The 25,829-nt window shown below is 43.9% G+C and overlaps 1 protein-coding gene across 7 annotated transcripts in view; it reads left to right on the top strand.

Annotated features, from left to right (window-relative positions):
- Nucleotides 1-7,310, top strand: part of GRAP2 (GRB2 related adaptor protein 2) — a 106,195-nt gene extending 98,885 nt beyond the window's left edge. For all 7 annotated transcript variants that reach the window (XM_019292731.2, XM_019292730.2, XM_019292729.2 and 4 more), the window contains 3 exons: nt 1,304-1,435; nt 2,785-2,904; nt 5,131-7,310. In XM_019292731.2, coding sequence (XP_019148276.1) covers nt 1,304-1,435; nt 2,785-2,904; nt 5,131-5,310 — 432 coding nt within the window. In that variant the 3' untranslated portion in view covers nt 5,311-7,310. The remainder of the gene's footprint in view (nt 1-1,303; nt 1,436-2,784; nt 2,905-5,130) is intronic.
- The last annotated feature ends 18,519 nt before the right edge of the window (nt 7,311-25,829 follow it).

Genomic DNA, 25,829 nt, shown 5'->3' with positions numbered 1-25,829 from the left:
AGCGCTGACTGGTGAGTTGTGACTAAGAATTTGAGTCTGGTTTCTTAGTGTCCTTGCACGCACCCTGAGTGCAACTACAGCTGCAAATTTGTCTGCTCAGAAGAATTGTCCGTCTTCTGCTACCAAGCAAACACAGGAAAAGGAATGTGGAGGGACAGAGGCAGAACCTGGAGCAGTTAACCTGGCTGTTAGGAACTGGAAAGTACTAGTGAGAAGAACATAGCAGATCTGGGAACAAGATGTGCCTTCAGGGAATGTATAGTTGATGTTTGAGAAGGCAGAGAAATGCCAGTCCAATGAATGCCTGGTTTTGTGCCAGGGGAACAAGCAAATGACATAGCAGAGACTGCTACACATTGCACTCCCTGTGCTGGGAGTGAACATGCCTGAGCACTGCAGTAACCAGAGTCCTGCTTTACTGGACTTTACTGGGAAATGGATTCTGGTGTTAAATTACCAGGATGTGCAGGCAGAGGCAAGGCACAAAGTACATGACCTGCTGGCTACAGCAGTAGAGTTTTATAGGCTGCATGTAGGTCATTCTTGCTGGCTCAAAAAGAGAGATAATACATTTTTCAGTCTGAAGAAGGGGTTTGGGTTGTTGTCTCTTTCTAGGCCACTTATACAGAGCTTTAAAAATGCACTAGTAAGGTATTAAAATAGAGACTCTGGGACTTGTAAGAGAGAGATCACAGTGATGAATAGTCTGGGGAAGGAAAGAGACTGTATGCATGTATATCAGTAAAACAACCTGTTTGGGCTGACTGTGAGCAGGAAGGGAAAGAGATGTATTTGCTCCAAGATGCAGACAGGCAAATGCAAGAACAGAACTCAAGTTTGCTTTGGCAAACTCTGTACATTTGTTATGGTGATGGGCACAGCAGGGTATGTTTAGCACTCATCACAGTGGGGTTTCTGTTACAATTCAAATTTCTAGATGCTACAGCCGTATGATAAAATGATTGTAATATATAGATTTCAGTGCAGAGACAAATGAAGTCTAAGGGCAGTATTTCAAGAAAGAGCTTGGCTTCTGTGCTCATCTTCACATCATTGGCCATATTTGCAGCCCAGCACATCTCAGTACTACCCTGACTTCAGATGGAGAGTGGCTATGACAAAGATCTAAAATACAGGATTCCTGATTTGTCCTTCTGTTCAGAGAGGCGGGATCTTTTACTTGAAAGAGTCTCCAGAATAGAGGGTAGTGGTAGTGATCGGTGTGCAATGATGGCACAGCTTTAGTCAAGAATGTGGTAGGAAGCAAAACCTGACCTCACTTTTGTGATCTTCCTTCCATCAGGAGAGGCGTGGTGGGAGCCTGGAACGGATAGGTCGGGAAGGATTCCACCTGGGAGGAGCAGCTGGAGAAGATCGTTCTGCTATTTCCAAGAGATACGTAGAGCATCCTATTCCCATACTGCAGCAGCAACAGGTACTACCAGGAACAAGGGGCTGGGACATCAAGCCCAGGCACATGAAACATTGGCTTTTATTGCTTGGTAGCAAGTGAACAGTCACTTTGTCAAAAATCTGCATCTCTCAGCTGTGCACACAAAAGAGAACTTCCTTCCTAGATGTTTCCTACTCCTACTCTCCATGTGTCTGGGCCAGTTTGTGTTGATATGACTTCAGATGTGTGGTCACATGGCTACTTTTCTTTGAACTTGATTTTGTCTCATTCTTCTTTGGCTAATTTGACTACTAGATTTATAGGCTTGCTTGCTGTCCTTTACACTGTGGAGCAGCCCAAGAAAAGATAAAGTAGTGAGTCCTCAGATATAGCCAGCTGCATCAGCATCACTAACTTTCCACCAGCATAGGGGACAGAGGAAGAGCAAAGAGTGGGCAGGACTGGGTCATCATAACTCCAGATTGGCTAAAGTCCCCTTGGCAAGCATGGTTTTTCATCTGTGAGTTAGAACAACCTTAGTTTTTCTCCAAAAGTCTCAGAGACCAAAAAAGCCCCTATCTGACTGTTTTTCCCAGCAGCTGTGAAAGACAGCTGAGGACAGTCAACTTTCAACTCCTAAGTAAAATCCAAAATAGAACAGTCTAAGTTAACCTCTTCCATGAGGGTCATTGCTTACAGAACTGGAGCACAGGGACTGTGTTGGAAGCTGACATCTAAAATTACTTATTTGGGGGCTTTCCCCTGACTCCTTGCCCACTAATGACTCTTAAATCCCCTCATTTATACATCTCAGAATATACATATGTCAGAGTTTAATCTCAGCTGGCAACTAAGTACCATGCAGCCACTCAATCAATCCTCCTCCTGCTGGTGGGAGTAGGGAGAGAATCGGGAAAAGGGTAAAACTCGTGGGCTGAGATAGGAACAGATTAATAATTGAAATAGGGTAAATGATAATAATAATAATAATAGTCATTATTATTATTTTCTATTTTTTTTAAAAGGAGACAACAAAAAGAGAGAGAGGAATAAAACTCAAGAAAAAAAAGTGATGCACAATACAATTGCTCATCACCCACTGATTGATGCCAGTCCCTAACCAGTTATTGACCTCTTCTGGCCAATTCCCCCCAGTTTATATACTGGATATGATGTTCTAGAGTATGGAATATCCCTTTGACCAGACACTGAAAAGTCCTTGATTTAGAATGAGCCAGTACTTAACAACAACTGAAACATCAGTGTCTTATCAGCAGTATTCACAGACTAAATTCAAAACACAGCACTATACCAGCTACTACAAAGAAAATGAACTCTATTCCAGCCAAAACCATAACAACACGACTTTTCTCTTGCTGTTTTCTTTCTAGGAAAGATATGGTGGGAGTCTGGACAGGAAAGATATGCTGCAAGGACTAAGGGATCATGGCCAAGGAAATGCAGGAGCTATGCAACGGAGACACACAGACCCACTGCACCAGCAGACACCGGTAGGTGATGCACCTGGAAGGCCTCATCTCCCCAAGTCAGTGGGGGATGGTCCTTTAGCAATGGCCAAGCAGTCTGGACAATGTCACCTACATGGAAGTTGCATGAGGAGTAGCATATTATGCCTGCCAGGACATGTCTTACAAGACATTTCTTAGTCTCAATACTCTATCCCCGCCACTTGAATCTGCTTCTGAGACACTCTGAGGGTAGGACTACAGCATTATATGGGCATAGTTCTGGTAACTGCTCTCAACGTCAGTCTTATGCAGCCTCAGTGGAAGAGGGAATTTAGCATGAGCTCAGCAAAATAGGTATCTGGGACGTTGGAATGAGCACAAGCTCACCCATGGATTTCAATCAAGCATGAGTCCAGTCCAGCAGAAGACATTTCTGAAAGCCTAATGACCTCTTCTAGGAGAACCTCATGTCCATTAATGCAAAGGACTTTGAATTATCTTTGCCACCACAGCCAGGCAGTGACTGATGTCAGTAGCTATATGTGCAGATTTTTTAAGTTCTATGGAGATCTGCCTCATGATACTGTACCATGCTACAGTGCTCCTTCTGTCTTTCAATGCACTTGTAGTCACACTGTCTCTTCCACTAATTTTTTGCTGCAGTCCTGAAAAGGTCTGAGATCACTCAGCTCTACTTGTCGGTGCCTGGCACATCCTCTCAGACCTACTTTGCTGTCAAAGCAGGACTCACCTACCTGACACCCTTGGCTGTCAGAGCCTCTTAGCACAGTGGATGTGGGCATGATCCAGATGTGTCTCTGCAAACATCTCAGACCACTCCCCTACCTGGATCCATACCTGGCACTTGACCTTCAGTAACTATCTGCTCTGCAAATTCCCACTGTGTGAATGCCCACATAGAATATGGTGTCTTTCTTTGCCTCAGCCTGTTATTCCACTGCCAGCTCCAAAGTATTTCCCCATCAGCTCAGTGTAACCTAGGGCATGCTCCTCTTTCTTGAGGAAATGCACACCTTAGCCCACAACCAGAGAATCTAGATCCAAGGAGAGAAGGGAAGGACAGCAGACCTTTCTCAAGTGTGAGTGAAAAAGAACAGATTGGATTAGGAGATTTGGAACATGTTAAAAAATAGGGGCATGCCCCTTTTTTTTGCAAAATCCCAAATCTTTATTGTAATCCAGCTCAAAATACAATGGTTTTTATCTCTGAGAGGCTGTGGCAATGAATAACAACATGCTCTTGCCTGCCACATCCCATCAGTGATCTAGAAGCCACAAATCTAATTATAGGAAGGCCTATATACCCAACCAAATAACTAGGAGCCAGGTCTAAGCAGGGCCCTGAATGGAAGATTTATCAAAAGTTAGTCTGTCTTCAAGCAGATCATTTCTTCTGTCCCTGCCAGATATACCTCCTAAATTATCCATGCCCCGTGGTTTGGATGCCAACAATTTCCCAGAAAGAAGCCCAAGCTATGTCCTTTAGAACATGATTTCTGGCCAAAATGGGAGACTGACTGCAAAGTCTCTTATGATTAAGCTCTCATAAGAAAAAAATCTAACCATAGTGCACATTACAGTGCACACCCCAAATAAAATGATATACCCAAACAGATCCTAAATCCTTTTGATCTCAGGGGCCTCACCTTGGGTAGAGTCTGAAGAAGATTTAAGACCCTCCCCTATGCCACAAAAGTACCTGAAAGAGCAAGTATCCTTCTTTATCCTTCTTTACAATGTTCTCTTCTCTCACCTGCGTGCTGGCTCTCTCAGTCCTCTGCTGGCTGAGGACACATTTTGATACCCATACCAGCACCAGGCCAGCTCCCAAGAGGCATTCCCTTATAATTACAGCCCAGCAGGACTCAGGCAGGAGCCCTTCTGTGCTCCCAGAACTGGCTTCAGACATGGCTGTCCTGGCTGCCCTTACACGGCAGAGGCAACAGAGCCATGGGACCACAATTTCCTGGGGACCTGCTCTCAGTCTGACTTTTCACCTTATGGTGCAAATACCCACAAATACACTGAGGCTGCTGAGAAACCAAACACCATCCCTTGGGTGTCCCAGTAAATTGGTCCCTCCTTCCTGGCATCTTGGCCACTTCCGGGTTTAATTGCAAGTTGGTCTAAATTTCAGCACTGCTTGTTCTTGCTTAGTGAACATACTTGCTGGGGCTTAAGAGGGGTGACAGGAAGATGATCTCTAAGACTCTGGCTCCTTGTTCCCTGCCTGTCTCTTCTTTCCAGCGAACGCTGTGGGTCCGTGCCTTGTACGACTTTGATGCTATGGAGCACGATGAGCTGGGCTTCCGCAGTGGAGATATCTTAGAGGTCCTGGACAACTCCAACCCATCCTGGTGGAAAGGACGTCTGCGTGGGGAACTGGGTCTCTTCCCTGCCAACTACGTCACACCAGTTCTGCTGTGAGGGCACAGTATGGCCCAGAGGGCCGTGCTGGAGCTGCTCTTCTGACATGACGGGGACAAAGGAGTGCATCTTCCCTTGCCACCAGGACATACACTGTTTTTTGTTTTGTCTTAATTTATTGGCAATTGATCTTTTGAAATGTTGGTATGAAAGAGAACCCTTTGAAGAAGAATTTTTTTCTCCTATTTTTCATACTTATGAAGGGGAAGGGAGCAAAATCTTGGACTGTTCATGGAGACTTTGCTGGGTCCTCCCTGCCTTGTCACCTTTTGGCTAACTATTGACAAGTTGCTGCAATTAGGTTTGTTCTGCAGAAATGCCCCTGAGAAAAGTCAGGCTTCAGGTTAACTTCAGGTTCAGTATTCAAGTAGCCCTATCCCTTCATTTTGGATCTGGTAGCACTCATAGTTTCTTCAGGCTCCATTCCACCTTTCTTTCAGAGGCAGGAGGAATACCCATGCAAATTAAATGATCCTTGGCAACCACATTAATCCTTCAGTTAGGGAAGGAAAGTGAGGGCTTTAAGTTGAGGCAATCTAGACTTTTCTTAGTAGTTTCTGGCTTACCCGTCTCATACTGTGTGTATGAACTGTATGGATATACCAGATGAAGGGAAAGAATCCTGTAAACTTCTGTACAAACATACAAGTGATGAAGGTATGGGACAGCAAGGAGCAACTTTCTTTGCTTCTTCTGATAGTCCTGCTCTTCTTTCTGCACCCCGTAACAACTTACCCCATGTTCAAGCTGTTCTTTTAGGTACCTACACTTCAGCTAGATAGCCTGATCAGAGCAGATCAGGCCCTTCAGCTGAATTAGTATCCACTGGATTGGATTGCAGTTAACATCCCTCAACTGGTTCCTTTGGTAGAACTGAACTGGGGAGGGATTGGAGAGAAGAGGTTCCTCTGGTTTAGTAGCAGAAGTTCTTTCCCTGAGAACTTGCTGTGTTGAGGATCACCGTGTACACAACTCTGGCTTACTAGAGAAATGTCTCATCCAACAGGTTAAGCTGTTACTTTACAGTATGCAGAGAATAAAGCTGTAGCCATCAATTAGTCTGTTCTCTGTTCCAGTTTCTTTTGGATAAAATAAGGTAAATGAATAGGTTTTCAAACACTTGCTGAGTGAATGCCCAGATGTGATAGAAATTTATTGCAAATGCACATTTAAAATGATCCAAACCCTGTGAAGGGGACTCTACTGCGTAACTAGTGCTCAGGCACGTTGATATTAAACAAGCTGCCTGAATTTTTCACAACATGTGGGACCTTACCAGTCAGCAAGGAGAAGTGATGATTAATCATTATTGAAAAAGAAAGAAAAGGCAAGTGAAAACCTCTAAAAACAAATCAGATTCAGCCAAAAAAACCCCAACTTATCTTTTGTTAGTCCCAGTGGGAGAAAAAGAACCCAGGAAATAGGTTCTTGGTGAAGTCCAATTCAATGTAGCTGGACTGAATAAAGCTTCCAGCTAGACAGAGTATTAGCACAAAGAACCCATTTTGAGAGAACTCCACCAAAAGCAGATTATTAATGGGTGAAGTAAAATGCAAGTATTTAACAAGGCATATAAACTCTAAAGAGAATAGAAAACTTAAAAGGACACATTAAAAACTATTGGCTACCACAGTGGTCCAGGGAATATGACTGCCTGGGCTGGACTTGGCCCTGTCCTCTTGCAGGAGCTCGCTTCTGGGCCTTTAGTGTCTTCTTTTGAAGGGAAGTCCATGAGGCTTCTTTTGGAACACGATACCTTATCATTTGTATGAGGGTGTAACCTCCGTGGCTCCACAGTTTGAAGAGTGTTTTGGTGTGATTTGCCCTTTCTTAACCTTTTTGTGTGTTGGTTGGTTTTTTTATTAAGGTAGTTACAGCTTTGGAAGAGAGAGGGTTAATATTCAGTGAAAGAGGGAGAGAGGATTAATGCCAGGAGGAGACGGAAGCAAAGAAACCAGAGACTAACAAAGGCAAAGGAGGAATAAAAATGATGAATCTTTCATATTCAGCTCTGGCTGAAACAAAAGATATGGTGTATTCACAATTATTCCCATCATGTCAAATCATCTTTCAATTAATTCCTTTTTTTCTGTATTAGTTACTTTTAAAATTAGAAGCAATGTCTCCTTTTCCTTTCCTCAGCACTCTAAAGACCCTCTTGGTAGTGAAGATGTAGTTGCACAAAATTAATTGAAGATAATGCACTTAGCAGTTTGATAGCTCTTCACGCATTTGAAACCCCTTTACAGAGATTAACTAATTACGCAAGTCTAAGTAATGCATTGCAAGTAGCCCCATGTTAACGCATGATTCATTTGAGGAAGAGGTAAATTTTCACGTGATTTTTTTAATTGATGTTTAAGGAATTAATACTTAAGGTAATTAGTATTAAAGGACTGCACGCTAATTATGGACAACATACCAGCACCACAGTAAAATCACGATTTCTCATTATCAGCAGCATCTAACGACAGCAAAACTACCAGGAGGAGACGGCCTCACGGCGTCTGTTTTAACTCCACCAGTGCCCTGCGCTGCTGCCCTGTGCAGGGGCCAAGCTCGGGGCTGCCATGCCCTGTTTCTCTTGCCTCTGCTTTTGGCCTTGCCTGCTCCCCCAGCAGAGGCAGTGCTGCCTGCGTTTACTGCACATGGCAGTAGCTGAGAGGCACAGGTGACAGTCTGCATTTTTGTACCCTCCCACAGTAAAAGTTGTTTTTCTCTCAGCAAAACAACAGTGCTAAGGATCATGGCTATTCCCAAGTCAGTGGAGACTCCAGATACAAGGGGAGGTGTGGGGAAAGTGGGGAATTTTGCAGGGGATAGAAGGGGCTGTACAGTGGAGAAGTTTTCTGTGCCCCATGCCATTTTCTGCCCATGAAATTCTCTCTCTCATAGATTAGGCCACTTAATAAGGAAAAAGAGAGACACTCCTCTCCTCTAACCATATATCCTGCCAACCTTCCTGCTCCTTCTTCCAACAGGTTTTAATTGTAGCACAATCCTTGTTAATATTGTGGTGATTCACTTACACCTCAGAGACTATTGCCCTTGCAAGAGGTACATATTAGCAGCCTAGGACTGGAGCCTTAAGGTGACAGTGCGCTGCACTGAGCTCAGCTGACATTTGTCAATGTTTCGGAAAGAACCAAAACCACTAGAACATATCCCAAGAGAGTGTGAAACCAAAATGGGGAGGAATAAAGAGGGAAACCAGAAGAGTATTTGGTTTCTTATTTTTCTTAAGCAAGAAAGACAGTTCATGAGAAAAGAAAATGTAAACAGAGATAAAAGTATGTGGGAAGGCAAGCATTATTATAACAAGTGAAACAGAGGAAGCTGGACTTGCACTTGGAAAAATAAGTTTGGTGAGCATAGCTGAGCTGTGCTTTCTCCTGTCTGAATGAAACTTTTGCCTATGTTCTGCTGCAAATCCATATTTTGCTTAGAAATGTCTCTGTGATTAATAAGGCTGAGCTGAAAAGAGTAAATTTCCTTTCACGTGAAAGATGTGCAGGCAGTTTTCTGTGCCACAAAAGAGAGGTCTCTCTGCATTGGCATCCATGTTTACTGAAACAGCTGTGCTCACTGGAGCGTGCTGCAAAAACCACAGGATCATGGCTGGTTCCCATTGGACTGCTCAAAGGTAAGAGCACAGGGGAGATGATCCTCAGGGCTGCCACAAAGTCAGCACCTGCTCAGGCTGCTAGGCCAGCCTCCCATGCCAGGAAAACAAGTTCATGGGTGGTGGCTGTTGTTTTTTAAATGCAAAGTAGTTCTCAGTTTCAGTGGGCTGTGCAAGAAATTTGAAGCTTTTCACAACAGCCACCTGTTCATGATTTTTTCCATTTAGCGGCACCTCTCATCCTTCCTCCCTAACAGGATCCCAGTGCTGCAGGCTCTTGAAAGGCCCTTTTGCCTTCAGCCCTTGTGGAGAGCAACCAAGGATGTCAGAAGTGAAAGATCCAGCAGCCAGGAATAAATGGATTGAGTAGCCTTGAACAGCAATGTGGCATCAGCTGGGACATTTTGCATTGCAGGAGCAATGCCCCAGCAGGTGTAGTTGATCTCAAGGCGAAGGGTGATCTCTACCCTGAGTGGGAAGCAGCAGGTCTTTAGTAATGTCAGTGTCACATCATAGGGGCAACAAGGATGTCTGGTGGGACAGAATTGTGGCCATCTGGGCTAGGGCTGTGCTCAGACTCTTGTTCTGCTTTTGCAGCTCTTTGCCAAGGAGCCTGGGTTACACCACACTAGGTGTGAGAAGTATTGGGCAATGCTGCCCATCCCTGCCCAGTGCAGCCCCAGAAGCCTCCGTGCACTGCAGCTGCAGCCCATCATCTTGCTTCCCCTACATCCCCCTCCCGGGCCCATGGCCCAGCTTGTGCCTCTGTACTGAGAGAAAGTGCTCTGCAGACATCTCATTTCAAATATTTGTTCAAAATGTTTGGCTCAGGTGCTTTTAAATGAAATTCCGTAGAGGTCAGTCAAAACCATTAGTGTTCCCTAGGTGGTCCAGGCAGTTACATTTACTGGTTAAAACATAGGCATGGCGTAAAGAGCTTCTGACACCCAGCCTGTCCTTGCTGCTGAAAACTTTGCATTTCAGTGGGGAACCATGAACTGAGTGCATGATAAAGCCTTTAATAGCACTGAAGAAGCGGGCAGAGCATTGCCAATTTCTCCAATTTTTTAGAGGCAACTTTCATGTGACAGAACTCATGAGCCTTAATTCACATCAAATGGAAAAGAAGTTTCTTACATAAGCAGAACTGCCAGCAGAAAACAGTCAATGACTTATCTGTGAGCTACAGGGTAGCAGGGACACAGGCAAGTGAAAGAGGAAAGGTCACTGACCTTTGCATGCAGAGAAAATTCAAAGCACGTTGTCTGCTGCCATTGTGCAAGTGAGAGGTGCTTGGCCCATGTCCAGCCTGCCAACATGAAAATGCAAAATTTCACAAATGGCAGGCATGCAGGAATCCTTGTAGACACGCAGAAATAAAATTAGCTCAGGCAACAAAGGGAGGAAGAAGAAACAAACAAATTAAAAGATCCCTAGGTATCTTGCGGCTTCTCCCCGCTAGTCCAAGCAGGCTCATTTCCACCAGGATTTATGAAAGAGCCATGGCGGGTTTGTTTGTCACAAACAAAAACGAGAGCAAAAATGGGGGGAAAAAAGCAGTTTAGGACTGGAGTCTACTACTATGCACTTAAAGCTATAAAATAGTGACAGTGTCCTGATATCATAACTGAAGTTTGAGTCTCTGTTTAAGTGGTGCTTCTGGGGAACCTTTCAGTGATGTCTATGATTCATGCACATCTATGAATTCTGTGGTTCTATATCCACCCACAGAAAAGGAAAAGAAAAAGGAAAACCCATGAAAAATACTGGGTACCTTCTCTCCTGATTTAGAGGTCATTTGCAATGTATCTTTTATATCTGTGCTGTACTGAATGTGTCATAACTTCCTTGTGCTACTAACCAGTCCCTCTCCCCAGTCAAATTCCTAGAAGAGTGCTATTGCAGTGCCAACAGGTAATAGCAAACAGCCGGAATCAGTGTTTGGTGCCCCTTCTCATGGCTGAATGTTTTCTGCCAGGGGTTTTTTGTTGTTACTGTTGTAGCTGTTGTTGGATTTCTGGGGGGGGGGGTGGTGTTGATGTTTTTTACAGCACACCAAAAGTTTGGTTGCAAAATGCTGAGTTAGACGTAGACTGCACCAGTATTTTAATTTTTTTTCTTTTTGTCTCGTCAAAATTTATGGAGAAAAAAAAATCAACTGCAAGTTTACTACCAGCACTAAGGGATTGGGAAACTGCCCTTTGCTCTGCCCCTTCGAGAGTCATTTTCATCAGAGCTGAGTGGGCGCGTAGCTCGTTCTGCATTAGCAGCTTTCCGCACTCACCTGGCAGAGGTGTGAATAAGAGGGATGTGCGGCAGCAGAGAATCAGCTCTCTGTAGCTGCGTATCTGTGTGTGTATCTGAGCTTGCCATTGTGAGGGCAGCTATTTGCGCTTTATCGGACGGAGATGGTCTGCTAATTACAATGGGCGTGATTTCATCAGAGCGGGTGAGTCAGTCCTTCAGCTCGCTGCCGCCCTGCACAAAGCCATCCACTGGTTTTCTGCCGGGGTAAGGAGTTGAGTCAGCGCACCGAAGGCTGCGCAAAGAGGCCCAGGGCCAGCGCAGGGCGAGCAGTGGGAATGCACAGCCAGGAGGGGAAAGGGTAAGACGGAACCTCCCCGTCCTGGCAGCAGGAGCTCTTAGATCACCTCGTCCTAGGCTGCGGACTCAGCAAAATGAAAACTTACCTGGCAGTGAGGTTGCCAGAAAGCCTTTACATGAGTAGGCGATCCTTTCATTAAAGCTCGTTTGGGAGACCGGAGTGCAGGCAGGAAAGGGGGAAATAACTCGGATCTGCTGTAGACACTACCTCTCGTCCACGGAAGCTTACAGAAGCTCCAGCTAAGCAGCTGTAAGAATTTTGGGTTGGTTTTGGTTTCGTTTGGGGTTTTTTTAACTGCAAATTAAAGCAAGGAAAATAATTTTATGATAGTCAAACTCTCAGTCATTCAAGCGATAATCAACATTAACTCTAAGGGGAATGGATCATACGCACCAGTTTTCAGGAGGAAAAGAATAAAAGCGAGAGACACCTCGCTGCCCTGTGAAATCGCTGAATTATTAGTGCCACTTGTTGCTGATGCTTCTTTTTCTGGGTGGGGTGCAGCTATCAGTCACGTTTATCGGGTTGGAGAGCATGACAGGGCTCACCAGTTTAAATCTTCAGCATCAGCTGACCAGAATAATAGCTGCATATTCTCATTTAAAATGTGCATGGCTCGTAGAGCACAGGCATTTCACAAACACTCTGGAACACCAGTCATAAACACCTTGAATTTAGGGCTCCAAAAGTAAGAGGTAGGGCTCCAAGACACACAAAGGGGTGGTTTGCATTTCCAAGAAAGGAAGTGAAATGAAATGAAAAATCAAGCAGTGAAATGAAATTAAATTAAATGAAACTCCACTGAATAAAATTAAACGAAATTAAATTAAATCTCAGGATTTCATTTCCGGAAATGAAATCAAAAATCAAGGAATGAAGTGAAATGAAATAAAACTTCAAGGAATGAAATGGAGTGAAACGTAACAATCAGGACATTTCCTTTCATGTAATGAATTTTCATTCAAGGAATGAAAAGGATATCAAAGAATTAAGTCAAATGGAATGAAACTTACAGGAAGGAAATGAAATCAAATCATGAAATGAATTTTCATTTCATAATAGAAAATGAAATCAGAAATCAGGGAATGAAGTGAAATAAATTGAAACTTCATGGACTGAAATTAAGTGAAATGGAATTAAACGTAACAAAATGAAAATAAATGAAACCTTGAGATTTCATTTCCTTTCATCAGATGAAAATTCATTTCATGAAAGGAAATGAAATGGAAAGGAATGAAATGAAACTTAACAGAATTAATTGGAATGACATTAAATAAAAAATTAAAAGAAATGTAACTAAATGAAATTAAATTAAAAATGAAAGGAAATGTAACAAAATGAAATTAAATGAAATCTCAAGATTTCATTTCATAAAAGGAAATAAAATTACAAATTTCATCTGATTTCATTTCATTACATTTCCTTTCTTTTTTTTATTTCATTTCTTTTCCTTTTATTAGATGAACTTTCATTTCAGTTCAGTTCATTTCATTCCTTCATGAAAACTTCCTTTTATTCCATGAAAATTTTTGTCATTTAATTTCATTTTTTGATGTTTCATTTAATTTCATCTTTGGTGTTTCATTTCCTTTCATTTTTCATTTTCACTTCATTTCATTGAATTTTCGTTTCGTGAGAGGAAATGAAATCTTGAGATTTCATCTAATTTTATTTCATTACGTTAATTTTCACTTCTTTTCATTTCATTGCACTTCATTTCACTTCATTCAGTTAAGTTTCATTTCATTTCATTCCTTGACTTTTCCTCATGAATTTTCATCTCATGATTTCATTTAATTTAATTTTGTTACATTTCATTTAATGCAGCTGTCTTTTGTATATGAGAACTTCACATGCATGTTGACCACTCGGTTACTTTGGGCGTGGCTGCAAAACTCTTTCCCATAGGATGTTTACTCCTTGTGTGGGCAAGGCCTGACTGGCTGAGCACTGCAATCACCTCAGCCTCCTGTTCGCATCGTGCCACTCTCTCCCTTCGCACTCCCACATCTGCTGGGACCTCTTGTTTTCATCATTGTAGCTTCTGGCGTCTTCATCCTGCATCCACAGCTTAAATCCTTCATTTGGTTCTTTAATTCATTCTACCGTGTTCCTAAAGTTCACCATCCCCATCACTTCCTTTCTCAAGAGTATGTAGATTTGTAGATTTGCTTTCCATTTCCTTACACCTATCGTGGACACGAGTGTTGTCTCTCTTTGTGTGTGGGGAGAGTTTGTTTTGTTTTTTAAGTTTTGCAGGTACTATTTTAGTATTTATTCTTACTGTCTCCAAGGTGCTGTAAGCACTTGGGAATGCTAAATCCAGGCCAAGACCAAGGCCCTGTCGTGCTGGCACTAAGGCTGTGCCCCAGAGCTCTTGCAGCTTCCAGCTGGTGATAAGGGGTGTACAGGCAAGTCAACAGGAATAGCACAATTGTAGGACCACAATTCTTACTGGGAACAATCATTTTGTCTCACCTTGTCAACTCGTAGTTTGCGATACAGGGCTAGGCTCCCCTCACCATCTGCACAGATGCTCAAGTCATAAACTAGCCTGGAAGTCCAGGTCACTCCTGTGGTATGAATGCTTGGTCCCAATTAATAAGGGATGAAGCAGAGAGAACCCGTGAGACGCAGGAATCCAGAGTCAGCAGCTTTGGCAGAACTTATGTGAAGTTTCAGCCTTGGCATCATTGTCCAAGTTTTAGGCAGCATCAGCCTGTGCTGACTTAGTCACAGAGCTCAAGCAGCAATTTGAAATTAAAAAGTAAAATATGTCAACCAGGGAAGAAAAAGAAAAAAGGACCTTTATTTTTCTAAAGCAGAAATTAGGAAATGCAGAAACTGACAGAGAAAACCAAATACATCAAGGACATAATCCTGACTGGAAAACCTAAAAACAGTAAAGGATTTTAAGAAAATTTGGAATAGGAATAACTCTAGCAATGATACAGACTTAACATTTTAATTGATACAGGGAAGACAGGGGGCCTTGAGTCCATTTCTATGGAATAAGCAATGTATGTTAATCTTGGCAAATTCTGTCCTATAGCTTTGTCCCTGGTCACTCCCAAAACACCAAGGGTGAAAGGAAGACAATGTGGAAATCATTTCCCTGGATATCTCTATGCTGAGAGAGGCTGTGGCAGGTTCAGAAAATAAGACAGGAAGACTAACAAAGGGGGAAGAGAGTATTTTTCATTGACCCATGACACCCTCAGTGTCACACTGAATGGAGGGCAATGAAATGGGGAGTCACAACGGCCCAAATCCTTACACAGGTCTTTATTTTCACATCAAGTTTATTTGTATGAATGGCATCTCATGCCCATTAATGGTATCTAATGCTTAATAGTTGCAGTGGAACTCCCTTGCGTAAGTGGGAATTCATTGTCTTACGGCACCTGAGCCTCTGACCCTCTGAAATTGGCTCTGCCAGACCCTGCGGTGTCCCTGGAGCCTCTGCTGTGGAAGGGCTGCTGTGGGGAGAGCACCACGTGGGAGGGCAGCAAAGCATCCTGTCCCTGTGGTGGAGGGGAGTTGCTGCACACAGGATACTCTGGTGTGGGCTGCTGACATCCTGGACCAAAGGTAATTACTCAGGTCTTCATTTTCCTTCTCTGACTTTCCCACTAATGTTTCTTCCATATTTCTATGGGTTTGTGTGTGCGGCGGCCTGTGGTCCAGCAGGTCTATTATTTTCCCATCCTGACACCTTGATAGGCAGTAGAACGAGTGGGATATAGCACTAAGAGGTCATTAGCATTCAAATAGGTCAGGGGCTCACCTGGGGGTTTTGCATGACAGTGTTTTCCCAACTTCTTGTCAGAAACAAGTGTTGATAAGCGGGAGGGCAGTCACCAGTGGTGAAACTGCAAACATGAAATCAAACCTTGGTGGTGCCTGGGGGCAAGGAGGAGCTCACCTTGCACATTGGCTCACCTGCAGGAACGGGAGGTCATGAAATGCTGCCCAGAAAATACAGTGTGCTGTGGAGAGCTGGCAGTTTGCTTCCTGCACCTCTCCTCTGCTGTCCAGGGCGATCTCACGGTCTGAGAATTTCCTTTTCTCGGGTGTAATATGCCAAGCGAGCATCTCTCTTCTGTCCTACACTGAGCTTGTGGGTCCCTAATTTTCAGTGTACACTAAAATGTTTGTGGACTACTGTGTGTATGTGCATGTCTATAGAGGACTCAGTTAGGGCCTGCTTAGATTTGTGGCTATATGAGCTTGTTAGGAATTTCATAATGTCACCCGGTGTTTCCTTATGTGTAAAATGGAGATAATAACACGTAATTACCTACCTGGCAGGGCTGCTGTGAGGACAAATTAACCAATGCTTGTGTGGGTGTTTGCAGATGAAAAGTGTGATATTAAGACTAAATATAATGATTGAATGTTACAGAAGAGAGTTTGTATTTATTATGGTGATTGAATATGAGTTGAAAGCACTTTGTAAGGTGTTTATTTCTTGTGCAGTACTGAGTATTTGTGGAAGGTGGAAAACTGGTGGAGCCAAGTTTGGGGTAGGTGTCAAAGAAATGGTTAAAGCTCCTCCTTAACCTGAGAGCCTACTGACTTTCTTCTTCTCTCAACTAAATGTAATGCTGAACAAGGGACAAGAGAACAGAGGAATGAAAATGTGGGCAAGCTAGAGAGGAAGGGAATGAAAATGAAATGCAATTGATGATCATGATTTCAAAGAACAAAAATGTAAAAAAAAAACCAAGAATGGAAGAATAAAAGCTAGGGGAAATGAGGACAGAGGAAGAGAAAGAGACCTCAGGGATTCATGGGTGTTACATTTTCTCAGTACATGGAATTATGAGAAAGTAAACACCAATTTAAAAGAGGCATCAGAAACAATAGATGAAAAGCATATGCAGGGGAAAAATTGAGTAAAATGGGAAGGAAGCAAGAGATGTGCTTAATTATTTTTTGTTTTCATTTTGTTAAGTGTAGTAGCATAATTCTTTTATTTCTTACGGGTTTTTGAGAGGCACCTTTTTGCAAATCTAAAAGACAGTGCCAAGTATGTCAGATGCTTTTTGCATGTGTTCCATGGGCAGGCTGTTAAGAGTTAAGGTGTGGATACATTTGTCAGCGTGAGAATGGCCCTGTCTGGTTTCATTTGGCTTTCATGCTGTCTCTGGAGAATTAATGGAACAAGTTCATTTCCATCGACTCCAGTGAAGCTGCACTGCCAGTGAATCAGAGCCACTCTTACTGCTAAATGTAGCTGTTGCTCTATGAAACCCTGACCCAAAGTGTACCTGGAATGTTTTGTGATTAAACCAAAATAGTAAGACAAAAGCCTAATTGTTATGAACACTGTGAGTACAGTATGTTGGTGTGCAGGCTGTCCAGAGGAGTGGCAAGGGGAGGTGGACCATGAGAAGAGTAAGGTGAAAATAACCAATACACACAGAGTTCAGGGAGCAGACTGCCTTTCCTTGCAAATTGTCCTGGGTTGCAATGAAAATCATTGGCAAACATCCTTGCAGGGTCCTGTGGCCTGTTTGCTTTTACTCCCTCTGGTTCACCCTCTCTCATCCCCACCCTCCCTACTTCAACATCTCTTCAAATCCAGGATGGCTCTAGTTCTTTACCTTGTTTCACATCTCTTCTTTGCACCCCAAAACTTATTTTGGGCTGAATCACTCTTACCTCAATTCATCGGCCTAAATTAATCTTTTGTGTAATTCAACTGACTAAAATTGACGTAAATGGAGTTACATCAGAGCTGAAATTAACACAGTCTGACTAAAATAGCACCTGCCTTTTCTACCCAACCAATGGCTGTCTCTTCCCCACCTCCACCCACATACCATGATTTTAACATTACTTTCTCCTCATTGCTCTTTCATTTATCCCACTGCCATGAGCAAGCTGTGCTCTCAGTAGTTGGTGTTGCCCTCCCCTCTCCATTCCCCTTCATCCCCACAGTGCAGGCTGTTGGTCCCTGTTAACAGGTGAGCCATGCCTGTATCCAAGCCCATGCAACAACTTTGCATCTTCTATTGGATTTTCCTGTCCTTCACCACAGAGATGCACCATCTGAGTTCAGAGCCTATTTGCACTGGGCACTTCCTGTACCTGTAGCAATTATAGTCTTACTCCAAAGAATTCACAAGTCAGAGTGCCATGATGTATAAACAGGAGGAGGGAAGTTAGATGACAGTGAATTTATTTGCCAAAGGTTACCTAGCAGGACAATGGCAGAGTTGTGGGTGTCAGACTTAAAGCCTCTCTTCCTTTTCCATAACTTCCTTTATGCCAGCCTGGCATTTCTCATCACCTCTTTCAACCCCTGTCTTTGGGCCCTCACCCTCACACGGTGGTTAAACTTCTCCTTTGCTTGCTTTCTCTTCCCATCTGGCTTTCTGACGTCTTTCAGCTTGCCCTTGGAGCCTGCTCAAGTTGGCTAGGCTTTCTTCCCTCCTCTTGAAAAATCTGGATGTTTGCAGCCAAAAATAAAGTGTGGCTTCTCTGGTGGAGCCATACTTTGTTTAGCAGCATGCTCCGCCCTTTGCATCTGGGTATCTCTTTGGGGCAAGGATTTATTCCATAATTGCTCCAACTTACTTATTATCATGGCATATGTATCTGCAGTGTTATGCAAACTGTAAAAGCTCCTAGTTCTAAAGGTCACCATGGGCGTACCATGTGTTTACCTTCCAAACACAGATGAGCTCAGAACAAAAGGGACTGGAAGGCCTGTGAGGAGATGAAGGCAGGGAATCACCTTGATCTAACTAATTTGCCAAGGCAGTGTTCACAAAAGTAGGTTACCTAGTGATGCAGACAAACAACCCAGTCCAACCTCACTGTCTTCCAGATGAGTGAATTCATTCCCCAGCATGTCCTGGACACCCAGAGCAGGATGTTTCTCATCCTAAGTGTCAGGCTACCCCAGTCTCCCATGCTGGGACTCAGACATGGAGCTTCTCGTAGCGCAGTGTCAGGTGCCAGCTGTAGCTTCCTGAGGTGGTGGACAGAGGCTGGGATGTTGTAGAGGCTCCTATGGTAGATTTATCCCCAAGCTCAAAAGAGCCTTGCTGCAGCTAATGGCCTTCAGAAGCTGGAAAGCCACTGTGCTACCTGGTGACCAAGGCCACCAGTACATCCCACACATGGCTTAGCACAGTGTTACCCCGAGCACTGGCTTGAGTGATAGCTGAGCTGTGATTTGCTTTTCACATTGCTCTGCAGCATAGAAAGAGGATAACAAGGTAATTACCTACCTGAGCTCATGAAATTGGCAGCATGCTCCAACAGGACCCCACTACATCCTATATGCAACTTCCAAGAAGAGTAGAGGGATAAATTAAATGCTTGTGAGATATGCAAAATGCTACACCATTAGTTGCAGTCCTTCCCGAGATCATCTGCTGTCTAATAGCATTTACTGTGACTTAGGTCAATTGTCAGCATGAGGGGAAAAAACTAAATCCAATCATTGCTTCCTCTACTAATTGACAACCTCAACAAAGTGGAATTAGAGCCATGAAGACTGGACTCTCTCCTTCTGCTTGTCAGAGCAGAGATGCTCTGGTAGGGATGGGGATCTGCCACAGGCTGCACTCTTCCCCAGGGGATGCAGCTGCTTCTCCAGTAGAAGAATATAAATACAGGAGGGTGGGAAGAGGGTGTGGGGGTCTGGCAAGAAGAAACCTGTTCCTGAGCCAGCCATGCTGGAAGAGTAAAAGGAAAAATGGCCAGGGTCCCTCTCAAGGGAAGAATTTTAAAAGTTCCCACCTAAGTATGACAGGGCAAATAGAAAACAGCAGGTGAGTAGGATAAGCTGAGCACAAGGAGAGATATAAGGATCCTTCATTGTCAGGAGAAGGGGGAAAAGGAATATGGGTGAACTCAGAGCCGTGGATTATTTCTGCTGCAGCTTCTTCTCCCCCTCCCTTCTGCCTGCGTGCTTTGCATGAGGGTGCAGCACAGTAACCTGCCACAACCTCGAAATAAAGAGTACTGCAGGACAATCCGTCTGAAAAACACCCCTCTGCTGAAAAACATCTCTTAAATAGGATGATCAAAGGATTCCCATATTAACAGGTGAGAATGGTTTATGGATCTGGATTAGCTCAGAATCCACCTGATTATATTTAAACCTCTAAGACTGAAAGCTATAAACCTGCCTAAGAAATGCCATTTATTTTAAAATGAGCAGCAAAATCTCGATTAATTGAGTTGCAAAAGAAATGGATCTAAAAACAGGCACTGGAGAAACATGAGCGCATTATGCATTTGGGTTTTGCTTCTGGAAGAATTCAAAACCAGGTCTTGTTGCCAGTGCTGATCTGAAATTAAGATATTCTAAGCCTGAATTCAGGTGTCCATAGACCCAGGGAGGGACAGCCCGGGTCACTGTTCCTGTGACACTGTCTCAGGACCATCATGATGCCTCTGCTCGGTTGGCTGAGTTCTGCCCTACTGAAGTCCAACCAGTAATGTCTCCAGTATCAAAATGAAGGTGCTCTGCTGGTTTCCCCGTATGTGGCTTTGGGGTGCCCAGAGCACACCCCTACTTGTAGCGACACTATGGCCTGGGATAAATGCTGCTGTGCAATGTCTCAGTCAAGCCACACGGTGGTTTGGCAGCACAAAGAGCAGCTGGAACAGAGGCAGGGAATGTTGCCTGGTACTTATTCTATGACTTCAGTTCGGCATTTATAAAGCAAAAAAAAAAAAACCCATTAAACAGCAAATTTTGCACACGACTTCCTGTGAAGTTTTGCTTTCACACCTCCAACATGTCTGTCTGGAAATGGCCTTTCCAGAGGGAGGTTTGTTCAGCTCCTTTTATTTGCTTTCTCTGACTCACAGGAGTCACTTGCACCCACTCAATCTGTCTGCACTGTGGCACTGCCGGACAGAAGCACTGGCAAGTGAAAGGCAGGGATCTTCTGGAGCTAGCAGTGCTCCTGATAAGGTCATGAGCAGCTAATTCCTCCTTTGCATTGCTTCTTTGGATGTTTTTATGCTAAATCCACATCAGAGTTCCATGTATGCTGATCAGTAAAGGGCATCTTCAAAACCAAAGAAACACACTTCTACCACATCTTAAAATCTAGCTGTATCTTTCTTTGTGTTCATGAATCACAGATCAACTTGTTCCATCTCCAGGTCTAAGCCTACGCTTCAGCCTTCTGTATCTCCACTCGGAGGGTTCCCTTTTTCTTTCCTATGCTGCTCCCTTCACACGGTTTTGTATTTATTGTGGGGGCCAAACTGCTTCCTAACTATTCATTTTTGTATTTTTAGGACCAACTTCTAACTTCTCTCTTCTCTATTCAAGCCTCACAGTTATATTCTTTCCCTCTCCTTATAAAAAACAGTTTCCTATTTTGCCATGGCTTTTTTTAGCCATCCTCCAGGATGCCTAAAACTTTTTAGATACCAGAGCCTCTTCTCTGCTTCCAACTGCTTTCCTTTCCTCCACTGAATATGCAGCTTTTCAAATGAATTCATTACTCTTGAACACTTCATATCTCTCTTGCATCCCCTCCACTGACTTCCTCTTACCCACCACATAACTTTGGCATACCTCGTCATCAGCACGTAACTCCATCTCCCACCAGCTCTTGCTGCACTGGCTGGAGGTCTGCTCCACAATATCTGGATAGTCCCATTAATCGCTTCTTGTCAGGCTGCTACTTCTCCCTCCAGCCTCTGCCTGGGACACCCACCCTGACTTCCTTGTCTGCTCCACTCCTCTTCCTGTTAGCTCTCACCTGAGCATTTTCTTCCCCAGAGAGCTGATAGCAATGCACACTGATGAGTGGCTGGTACACAAGTAAGTGCATGATGCTGCAGACTTGTTGCTATCTTAGTTTTTCAGTGCCCCCATTCCTGGTGTTCCTTTGTCTACAAAGCACACCATGATTTGAGAGCTACATAATTATAGCTGAAATTAAGCATCCTGTTCAGAGGCTTCATTGCTGATTCCTCGCTATTTTCTTTAGCCAGAGCTTTCATTCAGGATTTGGCTCATCTGCAAAGGGACTCTACAGCTATCTTTTTATTTCTTCCCCCACCCCCTGCAGGAGAAACCAAAGTAAATGTAGGTGACGTTGGTTTGGGGGTTTATTTTTTAAGCTCTTCTCTATAACAGCCCTGTGAAGTAGAGTAGTATTTTCCTCATTTTAGAGAATGGGAACTGAGGCACAGCAGATGACTTGGTCAAGGCCCCTCAGGGTAGCTCAGCTGAATTGCAACCAGTTTGAGTCCCTGCCTGTATGGGTGTTGAAAGAGCAAGAGACCAGGGTCAGCACTATTTCTTACAGGAAACTGCCTAAAAGTGCTGGCCTGTGAAGAGGAGCAGCCTGGGAAAACGGCTAAAGGTCTTTCTGTGCATGCTCAGTCAGCAAATACCTTGCTGCAAGACATGAGCCTGCAAATGCAGTTGTTCCTTTCTGCTCTCTTCAGAGGACTCTCTTACCTATTTACTCTCACATGGAAACATGTGAGTGGGAGGCCAGAAGCACTTGACTCATTTGCGGCAATTCTCCAGTTCAGCAGCTAGGTTTTCTCCCTGAGGCAGTATAATGTGACAGAAAGGAAGCATCTGAAAGCATTTCTTCATCTGCCGGATTGCAGTCTGTCACTGCTGCTGCAGAAGTGACACACCTGCCCTCCACCGCCTGCAGCTCTTTGGGTTGCTGGAGGGTGAATGGGGAAGGCAAGAGCTTCTTTCTCTCCACCCTGAAATCATCTTGTTTTGGGCTTTTTTGCTCTGCCAGTACCTGGACATGACTAATGCACCCATTCCTGTGCTGGCTTGGCAGCCCTTGCAAATGGAATTTCAGACCCGGGACAAGCAGGGCACGGCTCGCTGTGCACGTAGCAGTCTCCCCACAAACTCCTGGATCCTGATCCAGAGAAGACAGTCGAGAAGGTGCAATCTCCGCCAAGCCTTTGTGAGTCTTGCTGTGCTGCCAGCCAGCACAGGGAAGGAATATGGTGTTTAATAACAACCATGGCACAGGCACCTATTTATTTACTCTTCTATTTCAAGACAGCAAAGCCCTGTCACCTCAGACTAACCTGCAGCTGAAACAGTGAGAAATGGAAAACACTCTCTTGTATCCTCCATCACATAAACAATTAGTTGTCTTTGCAAAACTAATGTGTAAGCAGTTGCTGCTTTTTATGGAGAAAAAAAACCCCCAAACAACAAATCAAATCAAAACAAAACTAAAAACAACCAAAAAAATAGTATGGTTGAATCAGAGACATTTTGGTAAATCATGTTGTTTTGTTTTGGAAGATATCACTCCTCAGAATAAGACTTCTACCCTACAGCTCTTGAACACTTTATCACAAAATGATACTTATTTTAATGTATGCCCCTGCTTTTACTCCTATTTTGCATGTAGATGGTAACTGTTCTTTGGCAAAATAAGATGTAGGTGAGGGGGAAAGCATCAGGATTTTATCTCTGTAGAGCTGAGCACTCCAAGGTTTATAACAAGAGCTTGTAGCAGTTTATGCCACGTGAAAAACACTGCTGGGAAATTTATCAAAGAATCTATCATGAGGTGGGCTATTTAGGGACTGAAATTACATAGGAAGGACTGGCAAGAGAGATGTGTGCTCAGGACAAGTGCAGTTGCAATTAATGCTAAATATAAGGTGTCATATCTTTATCTAATGCACAGCCTGCACTGCCTCGCAAAGGAAAGTTAAGCAATTAGGCCCAAATAACCAGATTATACGTGGGAGGTGTTTGAAGGCAGATTTAAAATACTGTAATAGGGTTGGAGGAGGGTTACAACAAGAGGTAATACTTCCTGATAGGTTAGTTTACATCCTTTGGAAAACATTCTGGAACCAGACCAGAAAAGTAAGCAAGACCTTAACCAGGACTCAGCCTGGGATGACACCCAAACAAAGGCGAAAAGTAAAGAGACCCAACCCTGCCTATGCACACGCAGCCCCTCCAGCGAGTAATTCCCTGGAACAAAACAAATCCAGTGACGGATAGCATAGTTCTGTGTAGATGTGCAGCTGCCTCAGCACAATTCAAAATCAGCTTTCCCCTTTCTTGTTTCTCTTAAGCCAGTGCTAAGGGCAGAGAGGAAAACCTGAGCTCAAACAGTAATAACTCTCTTTTAGAGTGGAAACTGGAATTCACTCCTTAATCCCAGAGGAGCAGAGCGAGGTACAAGTCTTTCCCCCCACGCTGCCTGCCAAGTTTCTTCTCCAGTCCTGAAGAGTTGGATTAACTCTGTGGCAGAGATGCAGTTTGTTTGCACAGCCCTTTTTACCACTCTGAGGTGAGGCTGTCAGCTGGAGGGTTGGGGATAATCAAAAGGAACTGAATCATCCGACCTTATAAAAACTCAGTATCAGGAAAAGTCTTGGTTGGAATGTATTGATGTGAGAATGGGGAGGGGGAGATGAGATGGGACACGTGCTTGCTTTGGGAAGGGGTCTCTCAGCTTTTGCAAAGTACCTTGCCCCTATTTATCATATCAACACACAGACAACATTTTGTCTTCTAGAGTGAGAGGTGCGGGCTAAACATTTCATCACAACAAAGTGAAAATAATCTCTGCTGCCTTTACTTGGATGTGGGAAATATTCACTTGCTTTTAAATACAAAACTATACGTATGTTTGTGAACCTACTGTTGCTTTCATGTGGGAGCCTTAGGTGAACACAAAAGATTACATTGTGCAGCTACAAATGAACAGAGCACCCAGGATTAAAGAGATTTTATTTAGCCCCACATGAAATAGCAGAGCTGATGGCAGCCTCTGGTACAGGAAAAAAACCACAACCAACAAATAATTTAGCGAGCATTGGAACTAAGAAAGTCACATCTCCTGTGTATTTGTGTATTGTGGTTGATTGACTATGGTGTCTAAGATGGCATAAAATTAATTTGAAGCTCTTCCTACAGATCAGGCACTTATTAGCATTCTCAATTTTATGGAATATCTGGAATCTAATAAGGCATGAGCCCACGTTGTAACTTTCACTGCTGGGGACTGTGATAGAGCCTCTTTTTGCTATCAGGCCTGTTGTTTTTCACAAAATCTGTAGGGATGCAATTACACTTCTGCCAAACTTGTTTGAAATCAGACAGTGGGCTCAAAAGTTATTAGAGGCATGGACGGACAGGCAGACAGGTGCAGACACCATGACCATGTAAGTCTCATTTCCATCAGAAATAAGGCTAAAAGAACTTACACGGAAATTAATTTTTAAAGGAGACTTGATAGGCAGAGGAGTAGACCTTTGCGAAGTGTAATTTCAAATTTTAAGTGAATTTCATGCTAGGAAAAGCTATCAAAGACAGTCTGGAATACTAAAATATCCCTTTTACCTAAAGTAGAGGAACAGCACAGGATGAGCTGTGGTGGCCCACTTGACCCTTGCTTATTTAAACTAAGTCACACTGAGGGCAGGTGATTTCTTAGAGAGAGGAAACAAAGAGCAGCTCCAGAAGCTCTGTTCCCATACAGTTTTTTTTCTGCATGTGAGCACTTAGGGCTAATCACAGATGTAAAGCACTGCAAATGCCTCTGAATGTTTGTATTTCACTCCTGCCTTTGACTTTATCCTTGTTTCCTTGCTCATTCCCTGCCAGCTCTGTCCCTGGGCTGCAGTGGGGAAGCGCTGCTTTTTGTCCTTTGTTTGTGCAAAGCGCAGTGGGACTGGAATCTTGATTAGGGCCCCTAGCAACGATCACACACCTCGCAAATATCGTAATTTAACATGACAGCCCCCAGTCTCTCCGATAGGATTCGTGTGGGTATTTTTTCATGCTCCCAGCCAGAGACTGGAAGCAGGGCTGTTTTATCGCCAGCTCTGCCACCAGCCTGCTGGGTGGCCTCTGGCACATCGCTCTGTCATCTTCCCCTCTGTAAGCTGGGGTCCCCATACCCACCGCCTGCTCTTCTGGAGCCGCTGAGCTGCCAGTGGATTCAGAGAGGGCCGGCTACCAGCTCACTGCAGCCAACAGGTCACTGCCTGTGGCCACCATTGCGCTCTGCCCATCTCCCTGGCCCCCGTTGTGTCCCCCCCTTCCTCATGAGAACCCTGCAGGTGGCTGCCAAGTCTGAAAAAGTGGGGGAAAAACTCTTAAATAGGCTTTTGCATTTGCACCCCAGAATACACCTGCGGCCCAGGCCTGGTTCTCCTCCAAGCACTGCAGTCAGGACACTGGTGCCAGCCATGCCAAGGTATTGTCCCAAATCTGGGTTCTTTTCCCCGTGGGGAAGCTGATCCACACACAGAGTTAAGATACTGGATTTTATTTCATGTCTGCGC

This window comes from Corvus cornix, chromosome 1A, assembly GCF_000738735.6.
Source record: "Corvus cornix cornix isolate S_Up_H32 chromosome 1A, ASM73873v5, whole genome shotgun sequence".
Classification (NCBI taxonomy): Eukaryota; Metazoa; Chordata; class Aves; order Passeriformes; family Corvidae; genus Corvus; species Corvus cornix.
Note: the sequence above shows the minus strand (reverse complement) of the source record. Positions and strands in the feature narration are given on the sequence as shown.